The sequence below is a fragment of the Pan paniscus genome, chromosome 9 (assembly GCF_029289425.2).
Source record: "Pan paniscus chromosome 9, NHGRI_mPanPan1-v2.0_pri, whole genome shotgun sequence".
NCBI lineage: Eukaryota > Metazoa > Chordata > Mammalia > Primates > Hominidae > Pan > Pan paniscus.
In genome coordinates this window covers 23,252,052-23,268,229 of record NC_073258.2, presented here as the reverse complement: position 1 = coordinate 23,268,229, position 16,178 = coordinate 23,252,052, and the positions used below count along the sequence as shown (strand labels likewise).

General features: G+C 39.4%; 1 protein-coding gene across 2 annotated transcripts in view; it reads right to left on the bottom strand.

Annotated features, from left to right (window-relative positions):
- NELL1 (neural EGFL like 1) overlaps positions 1-16,178 on the bottom strand; it is a 903,683-nt gene that overhangs the window by 609,507 nt on the left and 277,998 nt on the right. For both annotated transcript variants that reach the window (XM_003830453.5, XM_003830454.6), the window contains exon 12: positions 4,291-4,419. In XM_003830453.5, the coding sequence (XP_003830501.3) occupies positions 4,291-4,419 (129 nt within the window). The remainder of the gene's footprint in view (positions 1-4,290; positions 4,420-16,178) is intronic.

Below are 16,178 nucleotides of genomic sequence, written 5' to 3'. Positions count from 1 at the left end.
CTTCATTCTGGGATGTCAGCTAAAGGAGAAGCCCTGACCTGGAACACTGCCAGTTTTTGTTTCAGAGAGAAAACAGAACGATGTGGAATTCTGCAAAAGCTCCTTGAGGTTCTACTCTGAAACTACATGTCACGTCCACTCACATTTCATTAGCCAAAACTGATGTCGGCAAAATCGGGAGGGCAACCAACATTTTGAACACTAGCACAGTATTGGAACAGTGTGGGTAGTGGAAGAAGAGGGAGCATTTAAGTCAGGCAGAAAGCTCTAGAGTAGAAATGAGTTGAGGATCATCTTTTTACTTCATTTCTCTGAATTCTCTTGTCTGTACTCATAAAATGGAGTTAATGTGGCCAATGCTGCAACTTTCTCAAAGATTCATTGTAACGTTCAAAAAGTGTAACATATATAAAAGGAGTTTGAAAAATTTAAAACACTCTGCAAGTAAAAGGTATTATCATTTAATGTTAATTGTAGTGCTTTCCACCCCTGACAGATGGCATGATGTGTATGATATTACATTGTTCTTTATGCTTCTAAGTAACTTTTTATTACAGAAAGAAAAAGTTTATGAGACTCTATCTAGGTAGACTCCAAATTCAAGAATTAAGATCATGAGTAGGGCCCCTATTGCTATACTTTCCTCAGACACTACTCCTAATGCATCAGAAACTACTTAAAACCAACCTGTTGAAAATGTCATTAAAAAAGGAAAAAGCCTCAGCCGACAAGATTCCTAAAACATTAAAATCCAACTAGAGCAGTTTTCAAAATGAAGAATGCTCCTCCTGGAGTCAGAAACGGCAAAATGAAACAGCCTCCTGTGAATTGTATCATAGCTGACAAAAGGTCTTATTATCTTCTATTGATTGGCCAGGAGTTCAGCTATCTCTACGGCAGTTTCTACGACAGTCTCTACAGAGCAGGAGCCAATACGCCACCTCTCTGCTTCTACCTTAGGAAGTTAAGAAAATTGAAAGCCTTTGGTGCTTCCTTTTCCACTGAGAGCCTGAATAGGCTTTTCAAGATGGTCTGGACAATGTGTGTAATATTTTGTTTTAATTTGCAAGCCAGTCTTGTTCACTGTGGTTTTTATCGTATGAGTCATTTTCATCCCATTTACTCAGAGTAAAAATAACTTGCTTCAAGCAGCTCATAAGTATTTACTTCTTTCTAGGCTGTGGAGAGACAATGAATGCAGCCTCAGAGAGTCTCTGTTCCTAGGAGGGCACTTGGCCACCTGTAAGCTTGTCTACCCGATCACTTCAAAGGGCAATTCTTAGGAGAGAGCTGGGGAAATGGCCTCCATGACCATTTATCTCATTTAATTCATCTAAATGTAATCATAAAAGAATGGTTGCTAAAACCCTATTTTGTTGTAACCAGCAAAGCTCTTTTGGTTTCAGGAAGACAAACCTCTCCTCCAGCTCCAGGGAATAAACACAATTAGCCCAAAGCAGTAAGGGCCATCTCATTCTCCTTTCCCAAACATTGGTCTAGAAGTGTGTGTGTGGTGAGGATAGAAGTGGTGTAACCTGGGTCTGAAAAATAACACAGGGGAAGTCTTCTGCATGTGGTTATGGTGGTAATAGGGGTAGAGTGGGGGAATGACTTTCTACGAAGGACTTTCTTTGAGCATAAAATGACAGAACCTCACACAGACAAGGTTTTTAAGCCCTGCCCCTTCCTCTCTTCCTTGCTTAGGATGCTGCTGTGAGGGTTCCATGCTTAGAGCTATGGAAGTCATCATGCAATCACGGAAACATAGGCCCAAAGATCAAAGTTCAAATGTTGAAGATGGCAGAAGGAATGCGAGAAAGGCATCTGCTCTAAATGTTGGCATTCACTCTACTGGGTTCTCTGTGCCTCCCAGCCGGATGCCCAGTATTTGACCCCTGCTTTAACCCATGAGCTATGTTCCTACATGCTAGGAGGGGTCCAATGTTTAGCCATTTCTCCTTAGGTGCTATCCTTCTCTCCAAGAACACACCCCCTGGAGCTTATGGAAAGTCTCCATACAACAAGGAAATGACTGAAGCCCAGTCACATTGCCATTACCCAACAGCAATAGCACCACAATGCATACTGGCCTAAGGCCAGGCTCATACACTGAGCTAAACAGGATCATGCCCAAGAAAACAGTGATTCAGACCTAAAATCCACTCAACATTATAAAATAAGGCCTCATAGAGAAAGATCAGGTTGATACTGCAGATGGCTCCTCATGGAGCCAGTCTTTTGTAATAAAAAATGACATCAATGAGAAATGAATCAAAGAATCCCAAACAGCATTAGCACCAGCAGTTTTGTCTCATATTCTGCCAGGTCTCAATGGAGAAGTGGGGCCAGGAATGGTGGCTATGCTGATTTCAACGAACAACTAACAGGTCTGCCAGTGGCGTAATCAGGATTCACATTGTTTTTGAGGTTTCTTCTATCATTTTTATAATTGTTCGAAGTCTATCCCTGCATATAGGAAAAGGTAAGAAGGTAAATATTTTAGACCATTATGTGGCTTACAGGATTTTTCCATGGTAAATAGTGGGAATACTCACATTTTTAATTTTTAAAATTACTTAAATTTTCTGATAGAAAATAGCATAAGGGAAGATCTAAACATAAATATTAATATGAAGTATTGAAATTGATACTCCCATCACCCCAAATTAACAAATAACTAAGATGTATTAAAGGGCAGATGAAAAGGTTCATAAGCAAAGGGACAGTTTCATTCTCCCAAGTGGCATGTCTCCTTAAAACTTCAAATCCATAAAACAAGCCAAAAAAACAGTGAAAAATAAGACAAAATTATTATATATTATTAGAATATATTGTTAATAAAAATTATGGTAGTAACAAAGAAAGTCTTCCAGAAGAAATGAAAAAAACAAAGGGTTCCTACAAGGTACTGGTCTCTAGTAGTAATAAGATATATCCTCTTGACAACTAGAGGTCTTTAGTCAAAGCCAAAAAGTTAAGCAGGGATTAACAATATATAGTCATTCCTGGGTATATGCAGGGAATTGGTTCTAGGCCCCTGTGTATACCCAAATCTACACACACTCAAATCCCAAAGTAGGCTCTGCAGAATCCACTCTATAGGAAAAGATGGCCCTCCCATATAGGCAGGTTTTGCATCCCATGAATTCTGTATTTTTGACTTGTGTCTGGTTGAAAAAAATCCATGTATAAGTCAGCATGCCAAGTTTAAACCCGTGTTGTTCGAGGGTCAACTATGAGATAGAGAATAGAAAGAATTTACCATTACTATCATCAGTTAATACTGTCTTTACCTTTAGAATACCTGACCTATTTGAGAGCCAGACCACTTAGAGGAAAGTGACCAGGAATTTGCAGCATTCATTGAAGACAACTACCCAAATCATCATGGTGCAATGTATTATTAATGAAGACACAGGAACAATTGGAATCAGAACAAACAGAAAAATAGCCCAGCCATCACTTTCTTATTAAAGCTTTTGCAAACTGATGGAAGGGAGCCATGAGCACGTTGGAAATGGATGGGCTCAGATATTATGGTACTATACATACAGACCAGGTCAAACTAACTCCCACTCCTCTGGCATGTTAAGGTAATAGAGATGTGCAATGCTCACCACTAGCAGGTTGCAGTACTAAGCCTGAAAAAACGGTGCTCTCTTAAGACGGAGGAGTTGTTTTCTCTAGAGCAGAAATGTGGGTCATTGATGCTTGAGGCCACCATCCCACTGTAATGGCATCAGCCCATGTGCCAAAGTTATGAGTCCCTCCATTACTGTGACTTTTATTAGAGATTGGGAATTGGCAATGCATGAACCAGTCACGAAGAAACCCACTAAAAAGAATAAAAACCTGATCTTGTCAGGTCAAGGAGACAGCAGCCTAGTATGAGTTAATGTCAAAGTATCATTTGAAAACAGAAACCACCCTGTACATTTAATTAAATATGAAGATGGCAATCTCATCAAATAAGAAAACAGAATATGATGGGTCTATGGTTGATCTAGTGATTGTTACATGCACAGCAGCAGAACATGGGATTTGATATGTCCCTGTTGCCTTTGTTTCTTTGCCGTGCTTCATAACGACCTTCAGTGGTCTTGCTTTCTCATGCTACTGAGCAGCATGGATAAACCAGGAGAACGGAGAACCCTCAGCAATTGTTATGATTTCTTATAGGATTGCATAGGACCACAGCCAAGTGATAGTTTTCACTCTTTAACCACATCTACCAGGCATACACTTCTCAGTCAACCTCTCACAGGTGACTTCATTAAATAGCTTACTTACCTTCACAGTAGGCAGAGTCTCCCTGGACAGAGATGTAACCACTCTTGCACTCACAAGTAGCTTTTGTATTCCAGTTTTTGCACTCTGAGTTTTCACCACATTTAGGTCCTTCTGCACAAAAGTTATGACCTAGAAAAAACAAATAAAAACGTACATCAGAAAAGGAGGAAATAAAGTAACTCCCCAAAATAAAGTATGTAACATTTTTTATTATATGTCACTATGCAGGAAAATACACTTTGGCAGTATGCAAGGATAAACTGGATAGGAAAGTGGCAGAATAGATATAGGAAACTTTGGGCTGTCCAAAGCGTAAGAGGCTTTCCCCCACCCATACTCAAATTTGCTGAGGCTCTTCCTACCTGAATGCTTTTATCCGTGCTGATCCTGCATCCTCTTCTCACTACATTCTTACATGACTACTCTTTTTATAAGTGTTTTCTTGTAAAATTTATAATACAAAGAGTAATAAAATTAATATATATGAATATATAAAATAAAATGAATACAACCGGATTATCAAAACTCCTTAATTGTACCTCCCCAATGAATCTCCCTCCCAGCCACTAGAGATAACTATCCTCAATTTTGAGCTAATCACTCCCTTGCAGCTTTTTATAGCTTTACTACATATTTGTGTTTATGCCTAAACAATATACCATTTAGCTTTGCCCATTTTAAACTCCATATGAGGGAAATCTTACTGTACATATCTTCTATGGTATGCTTTTTTAAAAAATATTTCATATCCATAGGTTTTGGGGAACAGGTGGTGTCTTGTTACATAAGTTCTTTAGTGGTGATTTGTGAGATTTTGGTGCACACATCACCCAAGTAGTATAATCTGCATCCAATTTGTAGTCTTTTATCTCTCAACCCCAGGCACCTTTCCCCCTAAATTCCTAAAGTCTATGATGTCATTCTTATGCCTTTGCATCCTCATAGCCTAACTCCCACTTATGAATGTGAACATATGAGGGTTGGTTTTCTATTCCTGGGTTACTTCACTGAGAATAATAGTCTCCAATCTCATCCAGGTTGCTGCGAATGCCACTAATTCATTCCTTTTTATTGCTGAGTAGTATTCCATCATCTATATCACAGTTTCTTTATCCACTCTGATTGATGAGCATTTGGGTTGGTTCCACATTTTTGCAATTGTGAATTGTGCTGCTATCAACATGCATGTGCAAGTGTCTTTTTCGTATAATGAGTTCTTTTCCTCTAGGAAGATACCCAGTAGTGGGAATGCTGGATCAAATTCTACTTTTAGTTCTCCTTTTAGTTATTTCAGGAATCTCCACACTGTTTTCCATGGTGGTCGTGCTAGTTTACATTCCCACCAGCAGTGTAGAAGTGCTCGCTGTTCACCACATCCACGCCAACATCCATTTTATTTTTAGTATACTATGGTGTGCTTTTCTCTATTCATCCATGTGAATGCCTTTAGCTATGGGTTCATTCATTCAACAAAGGATTTAGAATATTATATAAACTTAGCTGACAAAGCAGGAGGATCAGCACCAATTTTGAAAGACATTCCAGTGAGTAAAATGCCATCGGACTGTACTTTTAAACACATTGGGAAACAAAAATAATTTGTGTGACTCATTTATTGCAATATTCGCTTAATGGCCATAGTCTGGAACCGAACCCACAATATCTCCAGGGTATGCCTATACTATGGATGGACATTTGAGCTATTTGCGGGTTTTCACTGAGAAACAAAGCTGCTTAAAAACCTTCTTAAACATGCTTCCTGGGGCATATTCTCTAGCCACATGTTCAACATTTTCTTTGCTTAACAGTCTTTCTTGTTCCCTGCTACTTCTTCCAAGAAATTTTTCTTCCTAATATAGCCTTTAGAAGTTCCTTCAGTATCTTTTGATAGTGACTGTGCTCAATTTCAATTTGTCTAAATGTGTCTTTAGACTATCTTCATACTTAAAAAATAGTTTTACTGGGTATACGGTTATTTTATCTCAACATTTTAAAAATGTCATTCCATGTTTTCTGGCTTCTATTATTGCTGCTGAGTCACTTATTAACCTAATAGTCATTCCTTTATATGTGGCAACCCCTTTCTCTGTGGATGCTTTTAAGATCTTTTTTATTTGTGTGTTAGGTTGGGTTTTGTTGTTATTTTGAGACAGAGTCTCACTCTGTTGCCCAGGCTGGAGTGCGGTGGCACAATTGTTGCTCTTTGCAGCCTCGGCCTCATGGGCTAAAGTGATCCTCCCACCTCGGCAACTGAGTAGCTGGGACTAGAGGTGCGTGCCACCAGGCCCAGCTAATTTTTTTTTTTGGAGAGATGAAGTCTCACTATGTTGCCCAGGCTTGTCTCAAACTCCTAGGCTCAAGCGATTTCCCCACCTCGGCCTCCCAAAGTCCTGAGATTACAGGCATGAGCCACCACACCCAGCCTTGTTGGGGTTTGTTTGTTTTGTATTTTTCAGTTTTAATCTAAGATATGTAGGTATAAATGTATTTTTATTTAGGATTTGGGGAGATTCTTGAATCTGAAAGATGATGAAATCTTTCATCATTTTGGAAAATTCTTAGATATTCTCTCTTCAAACATTTCCTTTCCACATTTTTCTCTATTTTGTCTTTGTCGAATTCCAATTAGATAAATGTTCTTTCTTCTCAAGCTCTCATCTGTGTTATTTAGACTTGCTTTCATATCTTCTGTTTCTTTTCCTTTATGGTGAATTCTGCATCATTTTGAGATGTATCTTTCAGTTTATTAATTCTGTCTTGAGGTGTGTTATATTCTCTTTCAGTCACCTACATCATTTTTAATTTCACTTACTGTATTTTTATTTTTAGAATCCTATTTGATTCTTTTTCAGTCTGCTTAGTCAAATTTGATAGTCTCTTATTCTTTCATTTTTTAAAATTTCCTTTTTAAAAAATTCCTTTAAACATGTTACATATAAATATTTTATATTGATAATTCTAATATCTTCAGGCTTTGCACATCTAATTTTGCCATTTGTTGTTTATGCTGAGTAGCATGCATGATAGCTTATTCTCTTGTGTTTTGAGTTATTCTTTTATCTGTAAGCTCATATTTTTTGGAATTTAATGTGTGAGATTTGAGGTTTTGGTTTTTAAACTGCATTTCTTCAGAGAGGATTTGTGTTTCCTTCTGTCAGGGGTCTGAGGGAACTATCAACCCAAGATGACTTTCAACTACATTTTTGTCTTAGTGCTTGAAGGTTGAGCCACACAGGTGGAATAAAGTCTAGCCCTAAGCTTTTAGGAATGCAAGATTTTCTCCTCTAGACCTCCATCTAGAGTCAAGACTGACAGGCAAGTCTCCTTGGGCAGAGTGGACTTTTCCTAGTTCACCCATGGAGGGATTCACCCTTTAAGGTTCTTGATTTATGTTTCTCATACTAGCCCCAGGCTGTCTCCTGTCTGCTTACACAGTGTCCACTAGAAGCCATATTTTAAACCACCAGAGACTCGAAATTGCACTCAGGGCAAATGTCAACTCCACTGTACTTGCTTATTTCAATGGAATCACCCTCTTTCTATATTCTGGTCTCCAGTTGTTTTTTTTCTCCCCCTTACTGCCATCTCCACCAAATGTTCCAGAAAGTTGTTTCTATATTATGCAGCATTTTAGATGAACTAGAAGGAATAGGTAACATCTACCATAAAATTTGAGAAGTTCAAATATGATAAACTATATAAAGATGCTTTATCATCTTTAAATCAGTACTTTTAGTAAACAATAATTATGCTATATCACATACTGTGTTCTCACAGAAAACAATGGATCTAGAAGTCAGGAGATCTAATTTATAATTTAGGGTCTGCAGCTAACAAACAGTATAAATCACTTTGCTTTTCTAGGTATGTATATGGCGAACGGATGAAATCAGTAATTTTTTTTTTTTTTTGAGATGGAGTCTCAGTCTGTTGCCCAGGCTGGAGTGCAGTGGCGTGATCTCAGCTCACTGCAAGCTCTGCCTGCCGGGTTCATGCCATTCTCCTGCCTCAGCCTCCCAAGTAGCCGGGACTACGGGCGCCCACCACGATGCCCGGCTAATTTTTTGTATTTTTAGTAGAGACGGGGTTTCACCGTGATAGCCAGGATGGTCTCAATCCCCTGACCTCGTGATCTACCCGCCTCGGCCTCCCAAAGTGCTGGGATTACAGGTGTGAGCCACCGCACCCAGCCTGAAATTAGTAATTTTTAAGCTGTGTTCCTCAGGGCCCTAGGCACAGACGAGTTGTTACACAGGGTTCAAGTCCTCTGCCTCTGATTCAAATAGAATAGTTAAGCTTTTATATTTTTGACATATTGATCATGGTTGTTTTGTTTTGTTTTGAGACGAAGTCTCACTCTGTCACCCAAGCTGGAGTGTAGTGGCGTGATCTCAGCTCACTGCAAACCCCACCTCCCGGGTTCAAGCGATTCTCCTGCCTCAGCCTCCAGAGTAGCTGGGACTACAGGCGTGTACCACCATGCCGGGCTAATTTTTGTATTTTTAGTAGAGATGGGGTTTCACTATGTTGGCCAGGCTGGTCTCTAACTCCTGACCTCATGATCCACCCGCCTCAGCCTCCCACAGTGCTGGGATTATAAGCATGAGCCACCGTGTCTGGCCCATATTGATCATGTTAATTACAGTTTCTGGCTTAAAAATATGGAAATCACTCCACTAGATAAAGTCAAGTTAATTCCTTTCAGTGATAACATTCTAGAACTATTTTTGAAATAAAATTTTAAACCAACAATATTTGGAGAATTTATTCTGAAAGATAATAATATTGTTATTAAATAATAATGATAAATTTCATGCACCTATAATATGCCTGGCATGCTAGATGTTTTAAATGGGAATAATAATGTATACCTTTTAATATGTTGTTGAGAAACTTAAATGGGCTAATCCATGTAAGGCACTTGAAACAGTTCCTTATACCTGTTAAAGAGGTCAGTCAATGGTGGCCACTAATAATGATGATGATATTTTCAACAATGATGACTAAAGTTCAAAATAACTTAATGCTGTTATCCTCAACTTCAAGATAAAAAGTACAAATTCACAAATCTCTAGGTAGTAAGTGGAAATGCCAGGGTTCTAAATAAGGTCTGGCTAACTCCAAAGCCCATGTGATTCTCAGTATGTCATATATCCTCTCAGATAGCAAAACCTGGTGATGAAAAGTGAAAGAGGTAGCCACTCCTTGGGACATTAGAGAGTAGATGCATATGCCTAGATGAGTTACATCCAGCCTCACTACTTATGACCTGTTAACTGGTGATTGCCTCAGTCAAAAATCAGAGCAAGAGTCTAACTGGCTGGAAATCTGAAACCTCTGACAGTTGACAACACTTCTATAAGGGCTTGAGAGGCTTACAATAATCATTAAAACTAGCAGTGCTTGATGTTTTTTCCTACCAAAGGGGTACTTTTAGGCATCATGTGTCTCTCTTCCAAAGGAGGAGCCTGGACTTCACTTCCCATGTCTGAATTGATCAATAATTAGATTAAATGGTCACATTTTCCTTCATTAGGAAGCTTGACTCAATGGCACATGTGCATCCTTTATCACACGTATTCCTTGTCTGTGTTTCTTTTCTCTTTCTTTCCAGGAGAGACTTTAACTGTCCTTTTCTTTCCACATGCATCTGACAGCCTGGAACAAAGCCCTTCAAACAGTGTTGATTTTCCAATGCATATGTTTCTATTAAGCATGTACCATGTCAAATCATGATGCCAGGAGTTGAGTAAATTGTATTTCAAGGACAGTGAAGGGCCGGTGAGACAAACTGACCTTCAGGTCAAATCCACTTTGATTATGCCTAACCATTCTTCTCAAAAATGTGTTTTTTAAATTAATGGAGGCCTTTATTCAAGCAATATTCATTCTATGCCCACTTACCTTTCTGCACAAGTGAGTGAATAGTCATTCACTCAATATTTATGGGGCCTCTACTCTGTGGGCTGCAGCACCACATAATTATCTGGAGACACTTCAAAAATGTTTAAGATATTCTCTGCCCGCAGGGAAATTATAATCCCTAAGGGGCAATAAACCACCTATGGCCTCAATCAAGGCAATCTTTGTTAAGTCAGATGTGAGCAGGAAAAAATGTCATAGTGTTTCAGAGAAGGATAAATCATTTCAAGATAACAAAAAACTGTAATAGGTAGAAACTTGATAGGAACAGGACACAGATCCTAGTGGGAGAAATGGAATGACAACCAAAGAGGAAGAAGAAAGAATAAGGAGTAAGTTTGGAGAACCCCAAATAATCTGCTACAGATGTAATAACAGCAATACGTAACATTTATTGAACACATACTATGTGCTAGGCACTTGGCTAAGTGTTTTACATACATTATCCCATAAAATCCCATAAAATTACATACATTATCCCATAAAATTGTTATAAGAGTTTATAACAATTATATGAAGCTGAATTATTATCCCCATTTTACAGATGTGGCAACTGAAGTTAGAGGAAGGCAGTGAACTTGTGGAAGGTACACAGAGCCATAGTCCAACTCAGGCTGGAATTCTTAATCACTGTCCTCTTCCACTGTCCTCCTAAGAACAACAAATTTTAAGCACCTAGCACATGTGCAGGCATTATCCCAGACAATAGGAATATAGCAAAAAATACCATAAACATGTCCTCATTCATGCTACATTCTAGCAGGGGTGACTGTCTTTGAGCATTGGGTTACAAGGGGATATCATGATGGAGAGGGGCAAGGTGCTCTAGGAATGTATGCAGAGAAGAAACCTAACACAATGTTTTAAAGAAGAGATTTGAAGGATGAATGAGGTTGGCTGGACAAAGAGTAAGAGTTCCAAATGCTTAGAGCAGCATGGGCCTGTGATATGTACAAAGAAATTAATGAAAGAAAATGTAAATGTTGGGGTCACACTTTCTCCTCTGGTTGGAAGCAGCCTAAAATTTGGATGCAGTGGTGGTCCTGTATCGAGTTCTGTTGCTATGAATGACCAGTAACACTAGTAAAATGATTTACTTTCATTAAATTCATTAGCCTAATCTGCATATAATAAGCTCTGCCTATTACACTGAGGCCCCCCACAATGCCACTCTCCAAATCCCACTGTATGTTGTTTATAATTATCAAGGAATCATCACTGATTCTGCTTAATCTCTTGGTTTTGCAGCCAATGATAGACATACATCGTTATGATTCACTCCTGTAACTTCTTCCACAGCAAGGAATACATGGGTCACTAATAGTTCCTCAATCTCCTGCCCCTAAAGTATACCCCAGCAGGTCAGGCAGGTTACCTTTGAAATTATATACCTGGACAATCTAAAAGTGCACTCCAGAGTCCTCTATTCTAAAATCTTAGAACGTCAATACCTCTCATATTCACTACTGCTTACCCAACCTTGAAATTCATGTAAGGAGCAATGGTATAGTGAGGGCAGCATATTCCATGTGCCTCAGATGTACAGTCAGGTCCACCCGTGGACTGGTTAAGAAGGATATGGCCAAAGGGTCTTTTATGAGAACTGGATGCCTTTATGTACTCCGCAATCAATACACATAACACAGGAGAAGCCTGGGCTCTTGAAAGTGAGAATAATCCTTAAGCTTTTGTGGACAGAAGGTAGGGCCATCAGGACAGGCCTAATAGAGACTGAACTCCCGACTCTCACAGGTTCTAGCTTAGAAAGCAATTGGTTTCTTCCACAGTAGTCAACATTTAAGGGTCTTCCCTTAAGGTCTGAGGCAGCCTAGCCTTAGTGTCAGGTTTCCTGTCTGGGAAAATGTGCCTCCTTTTGGAAGCTTCATAGACCTTGATCCACTGTAGCACGTTTAGGGCCATGAATTCATTTACTCACTAAGACTATCCTCTGTTCCCAGCCCCAACAGTTGAGCATATAGCCCTGTCTTTCCAGTCCACTTTAGCCCACAGTTGATGGGATTTTGATCAGATCTCATCTATCAATATGCAGAGGAACTGGTCCATCTGTGAACTGCCAGTTCCTCTATTTAGGCACTAGTTTACACTCTCATTAAGTGCCTTTTTCTCAGGTCTCTTTTCTTCTCAAATTCCCTGAAATCCTTTCTCTAAAACCATTTCAATTATAAATTCACCCAAAACAATGAGGAAGACTGGGTGGGGGGAAAATCATTTGATGCCAAGACTCTTAGGGAGGGTTTAATTGAAGGACATAAAATCTTTAACAGTACAAATAATCTCAACTAATTTCCGTCCAGGCCAGATGACAAGGCAAGTGAGCCTGAATTAAAATTACAGATAAACGCATTTGGAACAGATGTCAGAAAGAACTTTTTCCCAACACTAGAAGTCATAAACATGCAGCAAAATCCTCCAACGTCATTGGGCGACATTGAAGATACAATTAGAGCTGATTACGTGGGGAATAAAACCCTGAGGAGTATGTCAAGAATTCCGGGATGGGTCAAATGATGGGTCTGTTCTCCTGGAGTGGTCCTGAGAATGCATGGTCAATATTGTTGACTTTTTTTTTTTTCAACCTTTAACTGAGAGCACCAGAAATTCATGAGCAGTCTTTTTCTGCTGGGTCTATATTGATGCTTTTATTACCTCTTCCCAGGCAGGAGCCCAGATGTTATCCCAGTGCACACTCCCCTTCTCCACCTAATGGCCTCACACTTCAAGTGGGCAGGCTCCTGCTATATCCATTACCTCAAGGTAAAGAGGAGGGTAAATGAATTTCATGTTGCCAGCACAAACTGTCCTGAGGTATCAGAGAAAAGCTGCAGTGGTGATTAAGGCTGTTCTGGGTGGTGCTGTTGTGTGACTGAGACCATGAGCCCTGCAAACTACAAAGTGGCCTCTCCCTGCCAGTATCCAACACCTTGACTCCCTTTGCATGTTTCTTCCCTACCAATTCTATAGTTCTTCTCCTACGGGTGTCCCAGCTGCTCCAACAGCCCTGTGGATTAAACCCCTTGTTTACTTGGTTATACTCATTTTTCCCTAAAGGACAAGGGAATTAGTTACAGCATTTGACATGACACAAAATTTGAAGAGGCAAGGTATCTGAGCCCCTAGCTTGGAGACCAGTTTGTTGACACAGTGAACACCATAAGTCAGTCAGAACCTGTTCTTACTAACTTTAAAGTCTTAGGTTTAATTCAAACAAAGAAAAAAATCAAATGTAAAGATGTAGCCTGTATCTTTCTTCTTGATTAGTCAATAAAGGGTGGGGTGGGGGACAGTAACCATATGAGAAAATTTGGTAAGACTCAGTTAAAAAAAATTACCTTCATAATCAAGCTAGCAAGCTATAACTTGAGGAAATAAGTTATAACTCAGAAAAATGGGTTTTAACCTTATTTCATATGTAAAATATATAAAGCCTATCAGCTAGTGCTGAAAATAATGTCATTCATTCATTAACATGACAATGACAGAAACATTCTATGTGGTTGGAACATATCTTCACCCCTACCTTGTCTCCTGTATTTAAATAACCAATTCATAAAATGTGATCATTAAAATAAATGTTATTTTTTAAAAGACTGGAGAGCCCTATGGATATTATATAATTAAGCAATTGAGATCAGAAGCAAAATCCACTCTCTGGAAGTTTTCTCAAATTCCCAGTCTAGGCCTCCCCAGGTAAGGTGACTTATCAGAGTCCTAAAGAAAATAAACCTTGGAAAACTTCAAATTCTCCAGGCAGGCATGAGAAAGGTTTTGACTTAGACTTCTGAGGAATGATACCGTCATAGGGTAATTTCTCTCAGACTAATGACCGGATGGTCACAGTAAGAGAGAGATGATAAATATGCTAATTGAAAGGCCTTCAGTGCAGGTATTGAAAGGCCACAGCCACTTTGGTTTTTGTAATCAATAACATCAGGGTGGCAGAAGCAGTACAGCTATAGCATACCACAGTGCTCATTTCCTAAAACACACACTTCAGCTCATCTCAGTCCCACCTCTCTGCTTCCTTGCTGCCAACCAGTCTGTGGACAATCAGTCCACAAAGCAAACGATGCTGCTGCCTTTCCATATGCAGGATACAAATTACTTTACATAGAAATTGAGTGTTTCTCGACTTTTCATTACTTTCTGTTTCAGAGAAGGGGAGAAGGGGAGGAGGCAAGAAGAACTGAATAATTTGCTTTAGAAGTCCACTGGGCTTTCCAGGTCTTGTCAGAATAGTAATTGTCCAACCCCCTTCTCCTGTGAGTCCACTCAGAAATGCAAAGGAAAAGGCAAAAATAAGAAGAAAAGTATTTCTCACAAAATTGTGAGAGATGATTATGTTACTTTTAAAGATGGAATTAAGAGATGTGCAGCAAAATTCATGGGGGGCTTAGTTCAAGATGACAGACTTTGGAACTCATCTGTATTGCTCTTTGTTAATTGTCATTTAAATTGCAGGGTTTCATGAAAAAGAGACATCTCACTAAATATGCCTTTCATTTCCTGATTGCCTGATGGGAAGAGCAGGCCCTAGCATGTGGACAAGTGGGCTGGATGTTCTGGGATTCTCTCTGCTGTGGGTCAGCAAGAAGGAAGAAGGTTATGATAGTAGATGTTTCTGAAAAGGGCCTCAGTCAACAATGCTGCCTCCTTTACTTCAGAGTCTGATTCTGAGATGGGAGTAATATAGAAGAAATCCAAATGTTTAATTCACCTACCTCCCGGGAAAACACCCTCCCACCACCTCTTTTCTGAAGACATGCTCTAGTTCCTGTCCAAATGTAGAGCAGTCAAAGAGCATAAAATAACTTTCTCACACACACATACCTCCAAAGAAAACTATTAGCTTCCAAGTAAAAGAGCTGGCTGTTTCCTGGCTGAGAAGGAACTGATATGAAAAAGAAAGCCCTTGATTTCATAGACGGGCCCTGCCTAAGATCAAATCTATGAAGTCTTCCTCCGGCCTCCCACTCTTCCCTCAAAGTTGAGTCAGGTTTGGTAAATGCCACTGCTTGCTAGCAACGGGAACCTTGTATGTCTGCTTCTTGTCAATGAGATGTCACATCTCTCAGCATCTTCACTGGTAATGGACACATTCCAGACAAGTGCTAACAGAAGCAGTGGCACCTGTTCTATTGTAAATTGGGTCAGGGCAATGAAATCCCTCCTGAATTTCTGTGGCCTAATTAATGATTCTGCTCTAATGAAACCATAAATCAGAAAGGATTTACATAAACTGAGTCTCACTTGGCACCCTAACAAATAGCAAGTGATGGATTTTGCATTAAATTATAAGACCTGCCTAACCATTCTATCTAACCAATAAATGCATCACTCTGAAAATTCCACTCAATCTTTAGGTATTTCCAAAACATACCGGCTGCAGATAATATAGCCATGAAAGCCAATAAATCAAGGAAGATATTCTGATGTCATAGTTTGCCTATCACTAATTCTAGGGGCCATTTCTGGCTATCAACACACTAAATTTTCCTAAGAATTTTACCAAAGCCCAGAGCTCTCATGACCAAACACAGAAAGCCTAAGCTGAAAACATGCAATGGTGAAACATACAACATTTTCATACACCAGAAGGTGCTAAGGGAGGGGTCAACAATTTCAGGCTGCCACCTGTTTTTGTAAATAAAGTTTCATTGGAACATGGTCACACCCATTTATATACCTATGATCTGTGTTGCTTTCTTGTTAACTTTCTTCTGTTAGTTGTAACAGAAACCTCTTGTCGGCAAAGCCAAAAATATTTATTTTGTAACCCTTTATAAAGAATTTTTGCCACCCCTCTGCTACAGAAAAGATAGGGAAAAAAAGCAAAATATGAGGTTACATGAGCTAAATTGCTATGCTGCAGGGACCTCCTTAACTCTGGAAGCTTCAAAACTCAGATTAAAAGGATATCACTTACTGGGTATTTGAGAGGGTCTGAA